This window comes from Cydia amplana, chromosome 17 (genome assembly GCF_948474715.1).
Source record: "Cydia amplana chromosome 17, ilCydAmpl1.1, whole genome shotgun sequence".
NCBI lineage: Eukaryota > Metazoa > Arthropoda > Insecta > Lepidoptera > Tortricidae > Cydia > Cydia amplana.
In genome coordinates this window covers 9,743,257-9,758,046 of record NC_086085.1, presented here as the reverse complement: position 1 = coordinate 9,758,046, position 14,790 = coordinate 9,743,257, and the positions used below count along the sequence as shown (strand labels likewise).

The 14,790-nt window shown below is 38.2% G+C and overlaps 3 protein-coding genes across 5 annotated transcripts; 1 reads left to right on the top strand and 2 right to left on the bottom strand.

Annotated features, from left to right (window-relative positions):
• Positions 1-43: 43 nt before the first annotated feature.
• On the bottom strand, positions 44-5,023 carry LOC134655989 (uncharacterized). Of its 2 annotated transcripts, none has more exons than XM_063511505.1 (3): positions 4,890-5,023; positions 2,262-2,403; positions 44-2,176 (listed from the first exon to the last, which is right to left on the bottom strand). In XM_063511505.1, exons 1-3 carry the CDS (start codon positions 4,967-4,969, stop codon positions 80-82), a joined length of 2,319 nt encoding a protein of 772 aa, XP_063367575.1. In that variant the 5' UTR covers positions 4,970-5,023; the 3' UTR covers positions 44-79. The 2 variants fall into 2 exon arrangements, with proteins under 2 accessions (XP_063367575.1, XP_063367574.1); XM_063511504.1 differs by lacking the exon at positions 4,890-5,023 and adding an exon at positions 2,954-3,132.
• Positions 5,024-5,643: 620 nt separating this feature from the next.
• Positions 5,644-6,475, top strand: LOC134655946 (uncharacterized). The gene is made up of 2 exons (XM_063511460.1): positions 5,644-5,873; positions 6,263-6,475. Exons 1-2 carry the CDS (start codon positions 5,660-5,662, stop codon positions 6,415-6,417), a joined length of 369 nt encoding a protein of 122 aa, XP_063367530.1. The 5' UTR covers positions 5,644-5,659; the 3' UTR covers positions 6,418-6,475.
• A 13-nt stretch (positions 6,476-6,488) lies between these two features.
• LOC134655945 (protein salvador homolog 1) lies at positions 6,489-14,478 on the bottom strand. 2 transcript variants are annotated; one of them, XM_063511458.1, is made up of 10 exons: positions 14,295-14,478; positions 13,999-14,167; positions 13,369-13,447; positions 13,157-13,264; positions 12,391-12,529; positions 11,417-11,527; positions 10,322-10,493; positions 9,149-9,285; positions 8,310-8,442; positions 6,511-6,696 (listed from the first exon to the last, which is right to left on the bottom strand). In XM_063511458.1, exons 1-10 carry the CDS (start codon positions 14,377-14,379, stop codon positions 6,627-6,629), a joined length of 1,203 nt encoding a protein of 400 aa, XP_063367528.1. In that variant the 5' UTR covers positions 14,380-14,478; the 3' UTR covers positions 6,511-6,626. The 2 variants fall into 2 exon arrangements, with proteins under 2 accessions (XP_063367529.1, XP_063367528.1); XM_063511459.1 differs by lacking the exon at positions 13,157-13,264 and having other exon boundaries at positions 6,489-6,696.
• Between the last annotated feature and the right edge of the window lie 312 nt (positions 14,479-14,790).

Genomic DNA, 14,790 nt, shown 5'->3' with positions numbered 1-14,790 from the left:
ACAGGTAATTCTAAAAGGATAAGTATTTATTCTCATTAATTAACATATATCTTTAAATATCGTGCAGAAACTAATATTTTTATAGTTTAGGAGAGATCGGCTCTGGGTTCTGGTTTTCAACATATTGTTCAGTAGCAGGCACTTCCCCCTCGTTCTGAGCGTACATTATAGATTCGTCCACAATATCACCCACAGCATCTTGACTTGGAACATTAAGTTCCTCATTATCCAACTGTTGTTCAATTTGCTCCATGGTCTGTTCTTGTAATGGATATGCTGGGTCATATTCTTGAAGAGTTGCTATCACAGGTTCGCCTTGTGGTTGATCAGTATACTGTTGCTGTTCAGAATATTGTTGTTGATCACCATATTGTTGTCCATCATATTGCTGTTGTTCACCATATTGTTGTTCAGCATAAGGTTGTTCACCATATTGTCCTTGTTCAGTATATTGCTGATCGCTATATTGTTCTTCAGTGTATTGCTGATCGCTATATTGTTGTTCAGTGTATTGCTGATCGCTATATTGTTGTTCAGCATACAGTTGCTCTCCATCCTTGGCCGCATACTGTTCCTCGTAACTAGGATCATACCGTTGTGAAGTTTCTTCGTGTTCGTTTATTTCCGCAGGATATGCAGCCTCCTGCTGTACACCTCCATACAAGAGCGAGGGATCGTAATTTGTGTCAGCACTGGAACCATCACCCACAGCATTTGGATCTTGATTGTAATCTTGGTAATTTGCCTGTTCGGAATAAAACATTTGGTTTTGCTCATCTTCAAATGCTTGAATTTCTGATGTCACGTCCCCAGTTTGATCGTAAGCACCTTGTTGGTGCTGTTCTGTATTCTCTGCAATATGCTCTTGCTGCTCTGCGGCAACGGCAACTGGTTTAGAGACATAATGATCACCACTTAGCGGCTGCTGATCCATTGGTAGATATGCTTGTTCACCAGGTGCTGGTGGATCAGAAACGTAATGGTCTCCACTAGGTGGCTGATTAGCTCCAGGTAGATATACTTCTTCAGAAGAGCCTGTTGATTGGGCCCCGTACCCGTACTGAACATCACCTTGTGGTTGGTGGGCCTTTGGCTGATATGCATGTTCCATTGGTGCTTGAACTGCATTCTGGTCACTAGGTGCCGTATATGTTTGCTGTACGGCGTGAGCATCTGGATTAATATTCACTCCGTCTACCAACTTTACGCCTTCTGCCGGCGTAAAGTCCTGAACGTTTATAATGTCAATTGGATATTGCAGTTTTTCAGAATTACCTGTATTTGAATGATCACTTTTTGTTTTTTGGGCTTCAGGTTTAATAGGATCAATTTCTTCTACATACCTTATATCGTTTACAACAGGAGACAGTTTTTCGTTATCTTCATTTTCATGTTTATCGTTGTATATTGGATCATTATTTCGACCCCCGGTTTCATGCGAAGCTAACTGAACTTCTTCTTGTGCCGGATAAATGTATTGCTGAGTTGGTACCCCAGAACCCGCCGTACCTCTGTTCTCTGGCTGCTGTAATTGTCCTCCACTATCTGTATCAGTTTCTAATGTCGTGGAATGAGTGTTTGCATTCGGAGCTGCCTCAGACTGTCTTATGATTTTTTCCTTCTTAGTATCTGTAGTAATTTTATTTATCGTTCCGTTTTCATCTTGACAAGCCAGAGGGTCTGTAGCGTATTTAGCAGCTACATCCTTTTCTGCGATTTCATCTTTTGGCGAATGTCCTTCATTATCAAACCTGTATTTATGTTCTTTGATTGGGATGTCATCTAAGAAACTCTTACCATTGTCTTTTAAAACAGAAAAGCTATTTGTCTCCTCTTTTTCATTCTGTTTGAGTTTATCTAAAATGCTATATTTACTCTTCCAATCTCCGTCGTTATTGTTATCCTGTTTTATTGCTCTGGGAATGTAATCTTCGCCAGCAATGGATCTTAACTTAGGAATCAGTATATATTTTTTGCTAATTTCGTTCAGGATGTATGTCTCGTCCATGGGCTTGGTGAGAACACCTAGATCCGTTTCCGCTGGTGTCGCAGTTTCTCTAAACTTCCTCAGAGGATTTACCATAGCTGGCTGATTTGTTTGTGGATGAGGGTATATGTTAATCGGCGCTTCCCCGGTGCAGTTAAAAGATACTCTCTGGTCTAGATAGACATTGGACTGAAATAAAGAACAATCGTATAAGTTTTCTATTACGCAAATTAAAAGAAGATAATAAGTAGATTGCCTCAGAATGAAGTATTACCTTGTATCGTGCCACGGTGTTGGACAGGCGCATATGGTCGAGCTTCTCCAGGATATGTTCATTGCGCTCTTTGCGTTTTTTATCCTCCTCCAAAAACGCGTCATACTGCTTCCTCAAAACGTTGATTTGATCCGCTTTAATTCTGTGAAAAAAATCTGTAATGTCTATTACAAGCATTATGAAAAGTAAATCAACTTATGACCCACATGCTTATTCGTGACACGACTCCTCTTTATCCTAATATTTTGCTTAGATAGGTACCTAGCTGTCTTAAATGGGTTTGCCCTTGACCTGAATTTCGCTTGACGAATAAGACACAAATATCAAACGGATGTTATCCCACCCACCCATAAGATTTACAACCTTACTGTTTTTACTTTTTATGGTCATGCATGACGACAATAAATATTTCGTGTTCCTTTGTCTTAGACTTTCGATCTGGTTACGCCAAGATACATCATTCCATCATTTACATGACATATTACAGGGGGTCCCGATTATGGCAAATCAAACTGATCACGGAGCTACAAGGAGGCCTAACTGAAGAATGGGACAAAAGTTAGGTAATTAACACATATTTCATTGGTCTATTGACTCTATAAAGTAATTACAACGATGCACTCTCCAAAATCCTGTACCTCGAATTTATTCTAAAAAACGAATAGTTTCACTTTGAATTCGTAAGCACCTACTTCTTTTTAGATTTCCCCATAAGGTCAGGTGTGTCGTCCCGCGGTCCTCGGCTGCGACTGCTCGCATGGTACCGATGTAAACAAAGCAATGCCATCCGACCTTCGCGAAGGTTCGCCTTGCGAAGATAGTTCGCCACGTATTGGCGAACATCGTACAGACATTACCAACTTCAAAGTTTTTAACTATGAGTGCTAAGGAACCCTTTGAATATGTATAGGTAATTTCTCGGCAATTAATACTACGGCTGGAGGTCTAGGTACTCGTACTCCTATCCTCTCCAGGCCTTTGTTTATTTTAAAATTGCTAGCTAAAGATCTCCACACGGTTACGAAAGACAATTACGTAGATATATATATATATGTATATATATATATATATATATATATATAGAACATAGTTGGTTATGCTGTGAGTTATAATTTCAAGTCCCAAGAAAGCGGAAGATCCTATAATAATACTAACATTTTGAATCTTGAGCGTAGCGAGGAACTAAAGGCACTAGGTGCACAAGAACCTTTGGCGTCTTGTCTTGTGGCATATGCAACTTTCCACTCCAGCAGTAAAAACATATAAGAATGTGAAAAACAACATCGGGCAGTGATTAAAGTGTGTAAGCATCCCGCTGGTGCATGCCGTACCAGTCGCCTTATGGTACGCCATAACATTGAGCGGTCCTATACCTACTGCGTTTATATTTAGGTAGCCTGCTATATCACGACCTTCGACCTTGCCTGCGACTCTCACGTCACGAAAAGCTTCAGTAGGTACAACTTTCGAGGTGTTATTAAATTCTATTTATACTCGGGATTGAATGGTCTGAAACTTCCCCTACCCGCCCCTTTCAACTGTAAATGTGTGCGTTAAGTCACAGAATAAATAATAATACTAAGTACAGAAGACTCACTCTCTAACAAAACGCGTCTGTTACGATCAGCACAGATATGGCCGCTAGGTGGCGACAGCGCCACGCGCGGCTTATGGCTTTCCCCAAAAATGGGGCCGGAACGGATGTACTTTTAGCTACCTGCAGCAAAGCGACGAAATCGCGGAGTAAGCCACGCCTGGTTAAGTTCTCAATGATATTTAGGTTATGTATTTAATGTAGGTAGGTACCTATCGATAGCGCCAAGTGAAAACTCCTACCGGCGCTCAAGTTGCACTTGGCTTGGGCCTCATGATAGTGTCGTTAGCTACAGCTACAGCGCTTTCAGGATCCGGTTGCATCCTCAAGGGGTGGAGTGTGGAGTCTAATAGGTAAACACTAACTGTACCCATGAAGTTTATGCTTCGGACGATGTAGCCCACAAGTTGTAGGGCAGAACCTACTGTTCACACGAAAACGTACGAGAACGGTAGATGGCAGAACTTGCTTTGGCAGTGTACATGTTTATGTTTCCGCTTCAGGCCACAAGATGGCAGACCCTCCAACGCTCACGGTCCTTAATGGGGTTGGCCGGTCGAAGTATTTAACAGATGGCTTGCCCTGTTAGTCCCTAAAATTGTGTCAAATTTGTTTTTTTAATGCCCTGGATGCCAGCCCTTTAAGCCATATCTCATAGAAAAAGGGGCACCATCTATGCAAACCTTAAGGAATGAGGTTGGCAACTGATAATTGAAAACTTGCGCACGATGTGTTTCTCTCCCACATGTAGGGGAAGTGTTTACATATCAAAAATACGGATTGAATTCCAGTTTAATCAGTCTTTCGAGTGATACACTAAATTCTCAATAAAAAACATTACTTAAATTAATTTTGTAGCAAGCAGAAACGTCTGTGAACGATGCTATTAAGCTTAGAAATCGCTATGTCGTTAAAGCCTCCCAGAGGGCTCATGGCGGAGCACTCATAGAGCACTGTACTAGTGATCCAGTGGTCGTGGGTTAAGTCCCACCGACATCGACAGTGCAGTTTTCCACTTTTAATGTAAATCTTACCTAGCTCTGCATTCTTTGGTCTTGAGCAAGTACCTCGAGATTTTATTTCGTTTGGCACAATTAAATAAACCTGGAAGCATAGCGAAAGCCCACAAAAATAATAAACGTTTCACAAATACTTAACCATCTTTTTGTAGGTCTATGAGGGTTGACAGCTAGACCATCTAGCGAAAACGAGGAATTTAGCGTATTCTACCTCATTTTGGCCGATGATTTCCTCATTTTAAATATCGACACATCGATAGAGATAATAATTTTATTATACTGTCTTTTTCTTACGATACTACAAGTAAAATAGGTACCCAAACGAAAGGGATAGTACCTATAGTTTTCTTGGTTCTTACTTAAAGTCGTAACACACTACCGCACCAAACCCCCACCCATAAGTGACAGCGAGAAAGAGATTTCTATTTTACTAACAGAGTGACTGAGCTGTGTTGGCAGACTATAGCATCTCTTTCCCATCTTTCCTCTTTCTGTTGGTCAACTGGTTTTTAATTCCATTTTCTTCTCGACTAGTCTACTACTCGGTCTATTATTTATTATCTGTGAATATAACCTGAAATGTTAGCTGTCAGTGTCAAAAATTAACAAAATAATAAAAGAATTTAATATTGTTCAATGTTAAATTGGCATTATAATATAATTCTATTACTTAAAATAACTAGCCACTTATTGGCATTAACCTCCAGGTTTATTTTCTACCCCAGTTATGTTATATAATCTGTCAAAACAATAACTAAACAAGATAGAAACTCGCCAATAATAAAATGATTTACAAGTGGTGGCACAGGTGGGTTCGTAAGAAGACCAATCCTATCCCTGTCGATCAAGCCTTTCTATGGAAGCGGCGTTTCAGTATAGCTTACGGTTTGCTGGCATGGAATGCGCTAGGTATAGTGATGTACTGTATGGTACAAGGAAAAACGGACTGGGCCCATTACTATGGTCTTAAATCAGACGAAGAACATGACATGCCCCCAGGTAAAGAAAAATTCACTAGTTTCTGAATGATGATTTCCATTTTTGTTTCTAGGCCTGGCTTAGTGGATCTATAATCTTATTCTTGTTTCTGATTATTGAATGCCTTATCTATTTATCTTATTTTAAGCATACTCCTTTCCATTATTTGTTTCTTTATAGCTGTCAATAGAGTTATATATGGTAAAAGGGGCATATGCAATTACGTTTTTCTGATACATCAGAAGCAAGGCAAGCTTTATCAGGGGGTATTAAGTCGACCATTATATTTTAGTCATTATAATAGTTAAATTAAAAATTAATTATATTTTGAATAATTAATGTATATAATTATATATTTTTCTTTGTATGGAATTTACATTTTGTTTACAGCAAATTGTTTGTTTTTTCAGCGAGAGCATGGGCTAACACACTTGGAATAAAAAATGCTAAGGTGTATAGAGTTGCAGGGTTCAAAAAAGTAGATGAATATGACATAGTGGAGGGAGAAGAAGTGAGAACAAAAACACCGGAAAATTCTACTAAATCAGAACTGTTAGCAGAATAGAAACGTTAGTTGGTATTCAAAAACAATGTAAATAAAATAGTTCCTTATTTATTATAAATAGTTTTATTCTTAAGGCACAAGTTAGTGTATTTCAAATTTATTTTCACTTGTATTGTCAGCTAAAAGCTGATAAAATTGTCAAAAAAGTTACATCATTTTGGATCACAGATCAACAAGACAAAATATTATTAATTTGATATGTTGATATATTAACAATTTGAATGTGCATGGCATGCTATAGCATGCCGTCTCCTTTCAATTTCTTGCAACAGGGCAGACCTGCAACATAGAATGAAAACAATGATTTAGTTCAATGTTTCACATTGCAACAATATTATTATGTCAAAAGATCCAATTCCTTTTTGACAAGTACATCTAACATAATTTTGTTGAATTGTGAAATTTTCAAAGTAAATAAAATTCAATACCTAGGCTAAATATTTTAATGATCAGGGACCTTGTAACCAGAGATGGGCAAAATTTATTCGAATAACGAATAAGAATAACAGAATTTATTGCGAATGACGAATAAAAATGTCGGATGATTATTCTTATTTGAATAAATTATTCGTCGAATAATTTATCCGCGAATAATTTATTCGTCGAATGAATTGCCACGAATAATTTGTTTAGTTGAATACATTATTAACTTTTCACGGTTTAGAAAGATTGGCAACTGTGATGTGCAATGCAACTACCTAAATAGTTACTGTAAATATAAATGCGTTGTGAGATTCGCTCTGAAGCAAACAACTGCTAAGAAAATTTGGTGTTCTCACTATTTTATTATACAGCTATCTCTTTCTAGGTCAGGCCAGAAAGTTACTAACTTTTTGTGTGAGTAATTCATTGTTCATACGCTAATCCTTTTTTTATTATACTACCTGGGCTTATCTTTTAACCCTTAACAATCTTCAACTTCTGAACAAACATACAGTAAAAACAAGTCACATGAAACGTGATATTATTCGTGTTGTTTATTTGAATGGAATAAGCCAAAAAACTTAAATATTCTTCGTGGATTTATTCGAATGAAATAACGAATAAATCATTGGTCATTTGAAAAGTGGTCGAATGATTCATCTGCGGATGAATCATTCGCGAATGAGTCATCCGCGGATGAATTATTCGCGAATGAATCATCCGCGAATAAAAAAATTATGAATTATTGTTTATTCGAATGAATATTCCGATAAAAGTTTATTCGAATGATGCCCATCTCTGCTTGTAACTTGTAATACAAGTGTAAGTCTCTTTCTAACAAAATCTGTCAAAAAGTGTATCGCTGGGACGCAAGGGGTCAATTTAATACTTCTGAAACAGCTAGGAAGCCTTTTTGTGTTTTATATTATATTAACCCTTAAATGCATGATGTTTTCTTTTTGCCCGAAATTAATATATGTGTTACGTAATTGTTTGCTGATTATGGGAAAAATGGTAAAAAAAATATAACATCGATTTTCACTGAGAAATCGGTGTTAGAAGTTGCATAGGCTAAATCATATTTATGTAAATATATAATTTTCAGTAAGAGATATATGATAAATCCTACTATCATCAGAAAGGTATACTATTTGTGATACACCTATGATAGAGTTATAAATATAAAATAATTACAAACCCCAAAAAAAAACATCCAAAATCACATACTAAAAATCATCAGATTCTGGATTTTTTCAAATTTTCTGACATTTCGCAAAAATCGGAAGACGGATTAGTTTTACTATTGAAACAATAATATATATAAATAGACATATATAGGTTTTCTAATTATGTATAAAATTAGATGTTTTTTGTGTACGCTGCATTGTACACCATGCATTTAAGGGTTAAGATTTGTCTTATAAATTAGTTAAAGTTTAAGATATCACGATAAATGGTTATAAACTTGCCTGTATTGTTCATATTTCATAACAATCAGTTGCAGCTCTTGCTTATACAAGCGCGTCAGCATATCCGAGTAGCAATCCAGCTCGCTCAACCGGAACATGTTCCAACGTAACTTGTGGTCCATTTCCGGGTCAGCTGTAACATTCTTTTTGTTAATGTGAGAACAAATATTCGTACTCCTACTACTGGCAAAGAGAACATGCAGTTTCCAACTAGTGGATGCACTTTAATGAATTATAATTTTCAAGAAAAGTAATGCAAACTTTTGTGCTATTTAATACCGCTAATAGATGGGCGTACCGTACCGGACCGCGACCTTGGTCCGGTCAGCTTCTCGCTTTCGCTCATAACTGCGTGTTTAACGGACTTCCCAAACCCCCTTCTCGATGAACAGGCCTCGAACCGTACTAAGGTCGCGGTCCGGTACGCCGGACTGGTAGTGTTTTTAATTTGTCACAAAGAATCAAAAGAGGGTTGGGATAGGTATAAAAGATATCGATAAAAAAGATCGGTGACAAGCAAAACTCACTAATTACCACCACAAGTTCATAGCCATAGTGAACCATATTTGTACTAAAAGAAGGTTGATTTTTGTTTAAATATTTTTTAATAATTAGTGAGTTCTGCTTGTCACCTGACGAAATATTTAGAAAACTAATTTAGTCCAGTCAAATGTTTATTAGTATGTTGGTAGTGTTTGCTGGTATGGTGACTACTGATGTCCAGGTTCAAATCCAATAAGAGCTTTTGTCTGATTCTACTGCAGGTAGAAAAAATGTCATATGAATATCATATATGTGATATATGTAATCTTTTAATTAAATAAATATGAAAACCAAACCTTTTGAATAGACAATAAGCCAATGTGGTATCTCTTCTAGCAAATAAGGCGGCACCAATGTCGGCACATACGGGCTTACTAAATAGCACCCCCCAACTAAGCAAGGGTGTGCATACGTTCGCTGGTGAGTAATTTCACTGTAACAGAAAAAAAGGAATATTTAATTCATGAATTTTTGAAAGGCTCATTGGCATATTTTAGAAAGTACCTTTCTTTAAACAATACAACCGCAAGGAGTGATGGGCTGATGGGTCAGATTAAATTATACCTTTCGTCAGCTTTCGCAGTGGACCATCGAAACTAGCCCAAAGAACCTTAATTTTTTTTCAGTCAGGGTGGTAAGGACACACGCTTTCCGTTTTTTTTGCCCTAATACGTGATCTGGGTGTTATGAATGTGGTGGTCCCAACTCACTTGAAGTAATAGACGCCGTGATGAGTAGACACCTTCTGCCAGGTTATTCCCACCAAGTTGTACCCAGTGGTAACTACTGATTTTTTTTCCCACCTTTTACCACTGGTAAAAGTACCAAAAAAAATCCCAGTAGTTACCAGTGGTAACAACTTGGTGGTAACTAGTGGGAATAATCCCTTCTGCCACGGCTGGGGTACGCTTTCATGCGGGTGCGTCCAGTGGGTTGTTTGTATTGTGATCCATGTAATATCCAACTTAGTCGCTTACTTGAAGTAATAGACGCCGTGATGAGTGGACACCTTCTGCCACGGCTGGGGTACGCTTTCATGCGGGTGCGTCCAGTGGGTTGTTTGTATTGTGATCCATGTAATATCCAACTTAGTCGCTTACTTGAAGTAATAGACGCCGTGATGAGTGGACACCTTCTGCCACGGCTGGGGTACGCTTTCATGCGGGTGCGTCCAGTGGGTTGTTTGTATTGTGATCCATGTAATATCCAACTTAGTCGCTTACTTGAAGTAATAGACGCCGTGATGAGTGGACACCTTCTGCCACGGCTGGGGTACGCTTTCATGCGGGTGCGTCCAGTGGGTTGTTTGTATTGTGATCCATGTAATATCCAACTTAGTCGCTTACTTGAAGTAATAGACGCCGTGATGAGTGGACACCTTCTGCCACGGCTGGGGTACGCTTTCATGCGGGTGCGTCCAGTGGGTTGTTTGTATTGTGATCCATGTAATATCCAACTTAGTCGCTTACTTGAAGTAATAGACGCCGTGATGAGTGGACACCTTCTGCCACGGCTGGGGTACGCTTTCAAGCGGGTGCGTCCAGTGGGTAGTTTGAGTATTGTGGTCCATGTAGTAGCGACGTCCGCGCAGCGTGCGGTCCGCCGACCAGCCCGGCGGGAGCGGCAGCTCCTCTTCTGTGCCTATTTACAATCAAATATATACGAATTCACATTCTTCATATACTTACTTACTGATCATATACTTCCTTTAGTACTTCGTTTAGTTTACACCATAGCTACTATTGTTCTTTCCAAATTCTAGCATATACAGTTCACACTCACACTTTGTTAACATAACTGTAAGGCGTTTAGTTTTCGACTACAGCGAGTAATGGATAATGTATCAAGGGTCTGCCTGAAAACCAGCGTTGTGGTAAATAAATATACTGCAACATTATGCTGAGGCAAGCTCCTATTTAACACTCATGAGTCATGAATATTTCTCCCTTAGATGTACAACTCAATTTCTTAGTTTTTAAGTCTTAATTTAAGGTTTATCTGTAAAAATGTGTTACACTATCTGTTAACTCTGCAACTTCATGTGATGTTGAATAAAACTTTTCTATGTCTATGTCTATGTTCTACATCAAAAAAACTGGGGCGTCTTTTACTAGTCAAAGGAATCTCAACCTTCTGTGCAGTAGTTGCATGCCACATTTAAATGCCAATACCGCGCGCTAACCACTCCATGTGAACTTTTTTTCCTGTGTAGAAGGTTCCAATTTCTTTGACTCTAATAAGACTAGTCTTGAGTATAGTCGTTTGTTTCTTTGAACAAGTATGCTTCAGTAATAGGCCTAGGCCTAGCACAGGAGCGGCGCGAGTATCTCGCCCGCGAGATAGTCTACCCGTCCCTCTCTAATTAATACTGTTATAAAAAAATGATAGTCTATCTCGCGGGCGAGATAGGTACTGTCGCTTCACTCCTGTGCTAGGCTTACTGACCTTTAGATACAATTTGAATGTTTAACTCATCGTTTCATGGTTACATTACAAACATATTATTAACAAGTAGGATATAAGGTAGGCAAAACAAAAAACTATAATTTATTAATATGTAATACCTTGTGTAGTAGTAATAATGCTGCTTCCATGAGCTTTATTGTTGTACGGGAGCACCGAAGTATTCACGTAATTGGAGTAAATAGGTGACGATTGGCTTCCCACTGTGTACGCTGTAATAACAATGAATCACCATTAGTCAGCCTGTTTCCAATGCTTTAACATCCTTTTCATTAATTTGCCAGGCAAAGTTTTATCTCTGCTACCTACTGGTTGTTAAATACTATGAGACGAGTGATTTATTGCAAAAACATATGTCTTTAATTAAACTATAACGTCATATTTTCGCTCTATGAAGTTATACTCCGAATATCTTTTTCTTATATTTTTGACCACCTTTGTAAAATTTAGGAAAATTCGTCGATTTTTTTACAGTGGTTCCTTCCTAGGGATATCCTGACCTATGTCTTCATACTTACAGCAGGCGTGTCTCACTCCGCGGTTTCGTCGCTTTGCTACAGGTAGCAAAAAGTACATCTGTTCGGCCCCAATTTTGGGGAAAGCCATAAGCCGCGCGTGGCGCTGTCGCCACCTAGCGGCCATATCTGTGCTGATTGTAACAGACGCGTTTTGTTAAGTGAGTCTTCTGTACTTAGTACTATTTATTCTGTGACTTGGGGTTGTGCACAAATCACGCGAGTTGTTTTCGGCCCAAGTGCCACATGAGCGCCGATTGAAGTTTTCACTTGGCGCTTTGAATGTTTTGATAGGTATCTATCTACATTAAATACCTAACCTAAATAATTAAATATCATTAACAACTTAACGCACACACTGTTGAAAGGGGCGGGGAAGTTTCAGACCATTCAATCCGAATCCGATCCTGAGTACCTATAAATAGAATTTAATAACACCTCGAAAGTTGTACCTATTGAAGCTTTTCGTGACGTGACAGTCGCAGGCAAGGTCGAAGGTCGTGATACTGCAGGCTACCTAAATATAAACGCAGTAGTACTATTATTTATTCTGTGCTTACAGTCAGTACAAGTGTGAAGGATGGAGTGCGGCGACGGCGGGTGCGGGGGGTGCAGGCGCGGGGTGAGGCTGAGGTTAGATGACAGCCGCGGTATACTCGACTCGCGGGACCCGTACTGCTGCTGCTTTTGCTGCTGTACCTGCCCAATAAAAACAATATACGAGCCTTAAATAAACTACCTGGAACTAGAGATTCAACAGATAAAATAATCCACTTTCTATTATCTGCACTATTTAATTGGCAGAATAATGCAAATTGGGATTATTACCTACTTGAATTACGACAATATGTATAACAGACAAGGAAAACAGTTAATATGTACTACATCTGGCAATATACAGTACTAGCTTTTGCCCGCGGCTTCACACGCGCAGTAGAGTTTTTTAATTTTCACCCCTTTAGGGAATGAATTTTGAAAAATCCTTTCTTAGTGGACCCCTAGACCTTATAAGGAACCTACTTGCCAAATTTGGACTTTCTAGTCCCAGCGGTTTGGGCTGTGCGTTGATTTAAGTCAGTCTTTCAGGTTTATATATATAGATTACTGTTTTGTCATGATCTGTAATAATTGCCAAAAATCATAGTATTTATTGTTGGTGGACTACAAATATCAGAACTTACGTCAGATGTCTATTACATTAAGTATTTAGGCGAATGATTATCTGTTGAATCTTCAATAAAAACTATGAATTCAAATACACTGATACAACTTTTATACACAGAATGTAAGTAGGTACTACATGAGTAACAGCAAATGTTAAATTACCTGCTGCTGGTTTTGGTATATGGGGTCCTCTTGTTGATGCCTATAGTATCTGTGGCTGGTCTGTCTACTGAATGAGTCGTCTATTTCATTAAGCGTGGAATGGGAAGCCTACAAACAAGTACAAGTCTAAGCTGAACTGCACAAAATGAACAAAACACATCAAAACAAATAGTGAACATAAACAAAAGAAGGTTTAAAATAATTTTAATTACCAAATTAGAATCTAAGAAGCACTGGGAATTGTAATTACTTGAAGAGCTGGCGGAGTCGCTAGTGGATAAACTAGCAAATCTGAAATGATCATCATAATTATATACACATTTATTATAACAATGTATTAGATTAGAAACTGCTCACATCACTAGGTAACAAACAATCTGCCTTATGATCATATGGGTGCTCGGGGCACAAACGCTAAAGTGATGTTTATTATTAAAGTTAGTTACCTCAGGCTCGATATTATAGTAATTATAAATAAATGTTTGGTTTAGATTTTTTTATATGTCTTCTTCTTCTTAATATTAATCAAAAGTTAAGAAAAGAGTAAGGAGATCTACTGAGATTAAGTATATAATTAATTAATTACCTATACGTCAAAGGGTTTTAAAAAGAAAAATCCAGCAATTTGTTCAAGATACTGAGTGTGAAACAGAAACAAAACTACATATTCAAGTCTCTAGAATTTGTAATAACTATCAATATAATGTAAATGGCCCATTGCTGGGGAGTCCCCCTTATTAAAGATAGGGATAGAGTCCTACTTTGTTAACTATGTAAAACATGGTACACAAATTTATGTTTGTTAATTTAACAAGGTTTGATGTTAATTGCCTATTTCCTACCTGTGGGCTAAATTTGGCACTGACTCGCTGGGCGTATATTTGCCTGCGTGACCGCTCATGGTCTGCGACTTGCCAAATTTGTTTTCGTGGCTGCTAGATACTCCATCGCTCGCCCCAAACGGCTGGCTGCGCGGGCGCCTATTATGACCCGTAGTCCACACATTTATTACTAAAACAATCCATTCGCAATTAGTTACTCTCAGCAACAGTAAAAAAAAATATTGTTAAAATTGTTGTTAATACATAACAAATATTTTGTTTTACTAGAAACAAAAGATGATCTAACTAACACTCACTTGGTAAATCGGGCGGTGTATCTTTCTTGATGTATTTCCCAACAACACCTTCATTTATTGCTTTTTGGCCTTTTCTGGATATCATACTGGATATGTATAACTTAGAAATTACCCTTATTTTATAAATAATTATGAACTCACAGACATATCACAGACTTTCATGAAATTGATAGGTGAATATAAACAGAAAAATCAGAAAGCCCTTGCTACACGGTCACCGACAAGCCCCCAGACCGCGTGGCCTTGGTCCGTCCCGGACCGTGTAGACAGTTGTTTACAACAAAATTTGACCAAAACTGACCAAGGACAGACCAAGGTCAGACGGTTAGAAGGCTTGTCGGCGACCGTGTAGCAAGGGCTTAATTGACAAAATACCACAGATAAACGAATCTTCTAAGGAAGTATGTACTCAATTCAGACAAAAGAAACAAAATAAAATGCCAGTGTACCAACATCAGTGTGAAATGACAATTTACACAGAACGGATATCCTAATT

Bases quoted from the DNA above. Each gene is read 5' to 3' on its own strand.
- LOC134655989 (XM_063511504.1), bottom strand. From the start codon at position 3,048: ATGGCATTGCTTTGTTTACATCGGTACCATGCGAGCAGTCGCAGCCGA. The intron at 2,404-2,953 runs GTAGGTGCTTAC...TTTTTTTCACAG, and splicing joins ATGGGGAAATCTAAAAAGAA to AATTAAAGCGGATCAAATCA. The intron at 2,177-2,261 runs GTAATACTTCAT...TCTTTATTTCAG, and splicing joins ACACCGTGGCACGATACAAG to TCCAATGTCTATCTAGACCA.
- LOC134655946 (XM_063511460.1), top strand. From the start codon at position 5,660: ATGATTTACAAGTGGTGGCACAGGTGGGTTCGTAAGAAGACCAATCCT. The intron at 5,874-6,262 runs GTAAAGAAAAAT...TTGTTTTTTCAG, and splicing joins AGAACATGACATGCCCCCAG to CGAGAGCATGGGCTAACACA.
- LOC134655945 (XM_063511458.1), bottom strand. From the start codon at position 14,379: ATGATATCCAGAAAAGGCCAAAAAGCAATAAATGAAGGTGTTGTTGGG. The intron at 8,443-9,148 runs GTTTGGTTTTCA...AGAATGTTACAG, and splicing joins GCTTATTGTCTATTCAAAAG to CTGACCCGGAAATGGACCAC. The intron at 6,697-8,309 runs GCAAGTTTATAA...TCTATGTTGCAG, and splicing joins ATGAAATATGAACAATACAG to GTCTGCCCTGTTGCAAGAAA.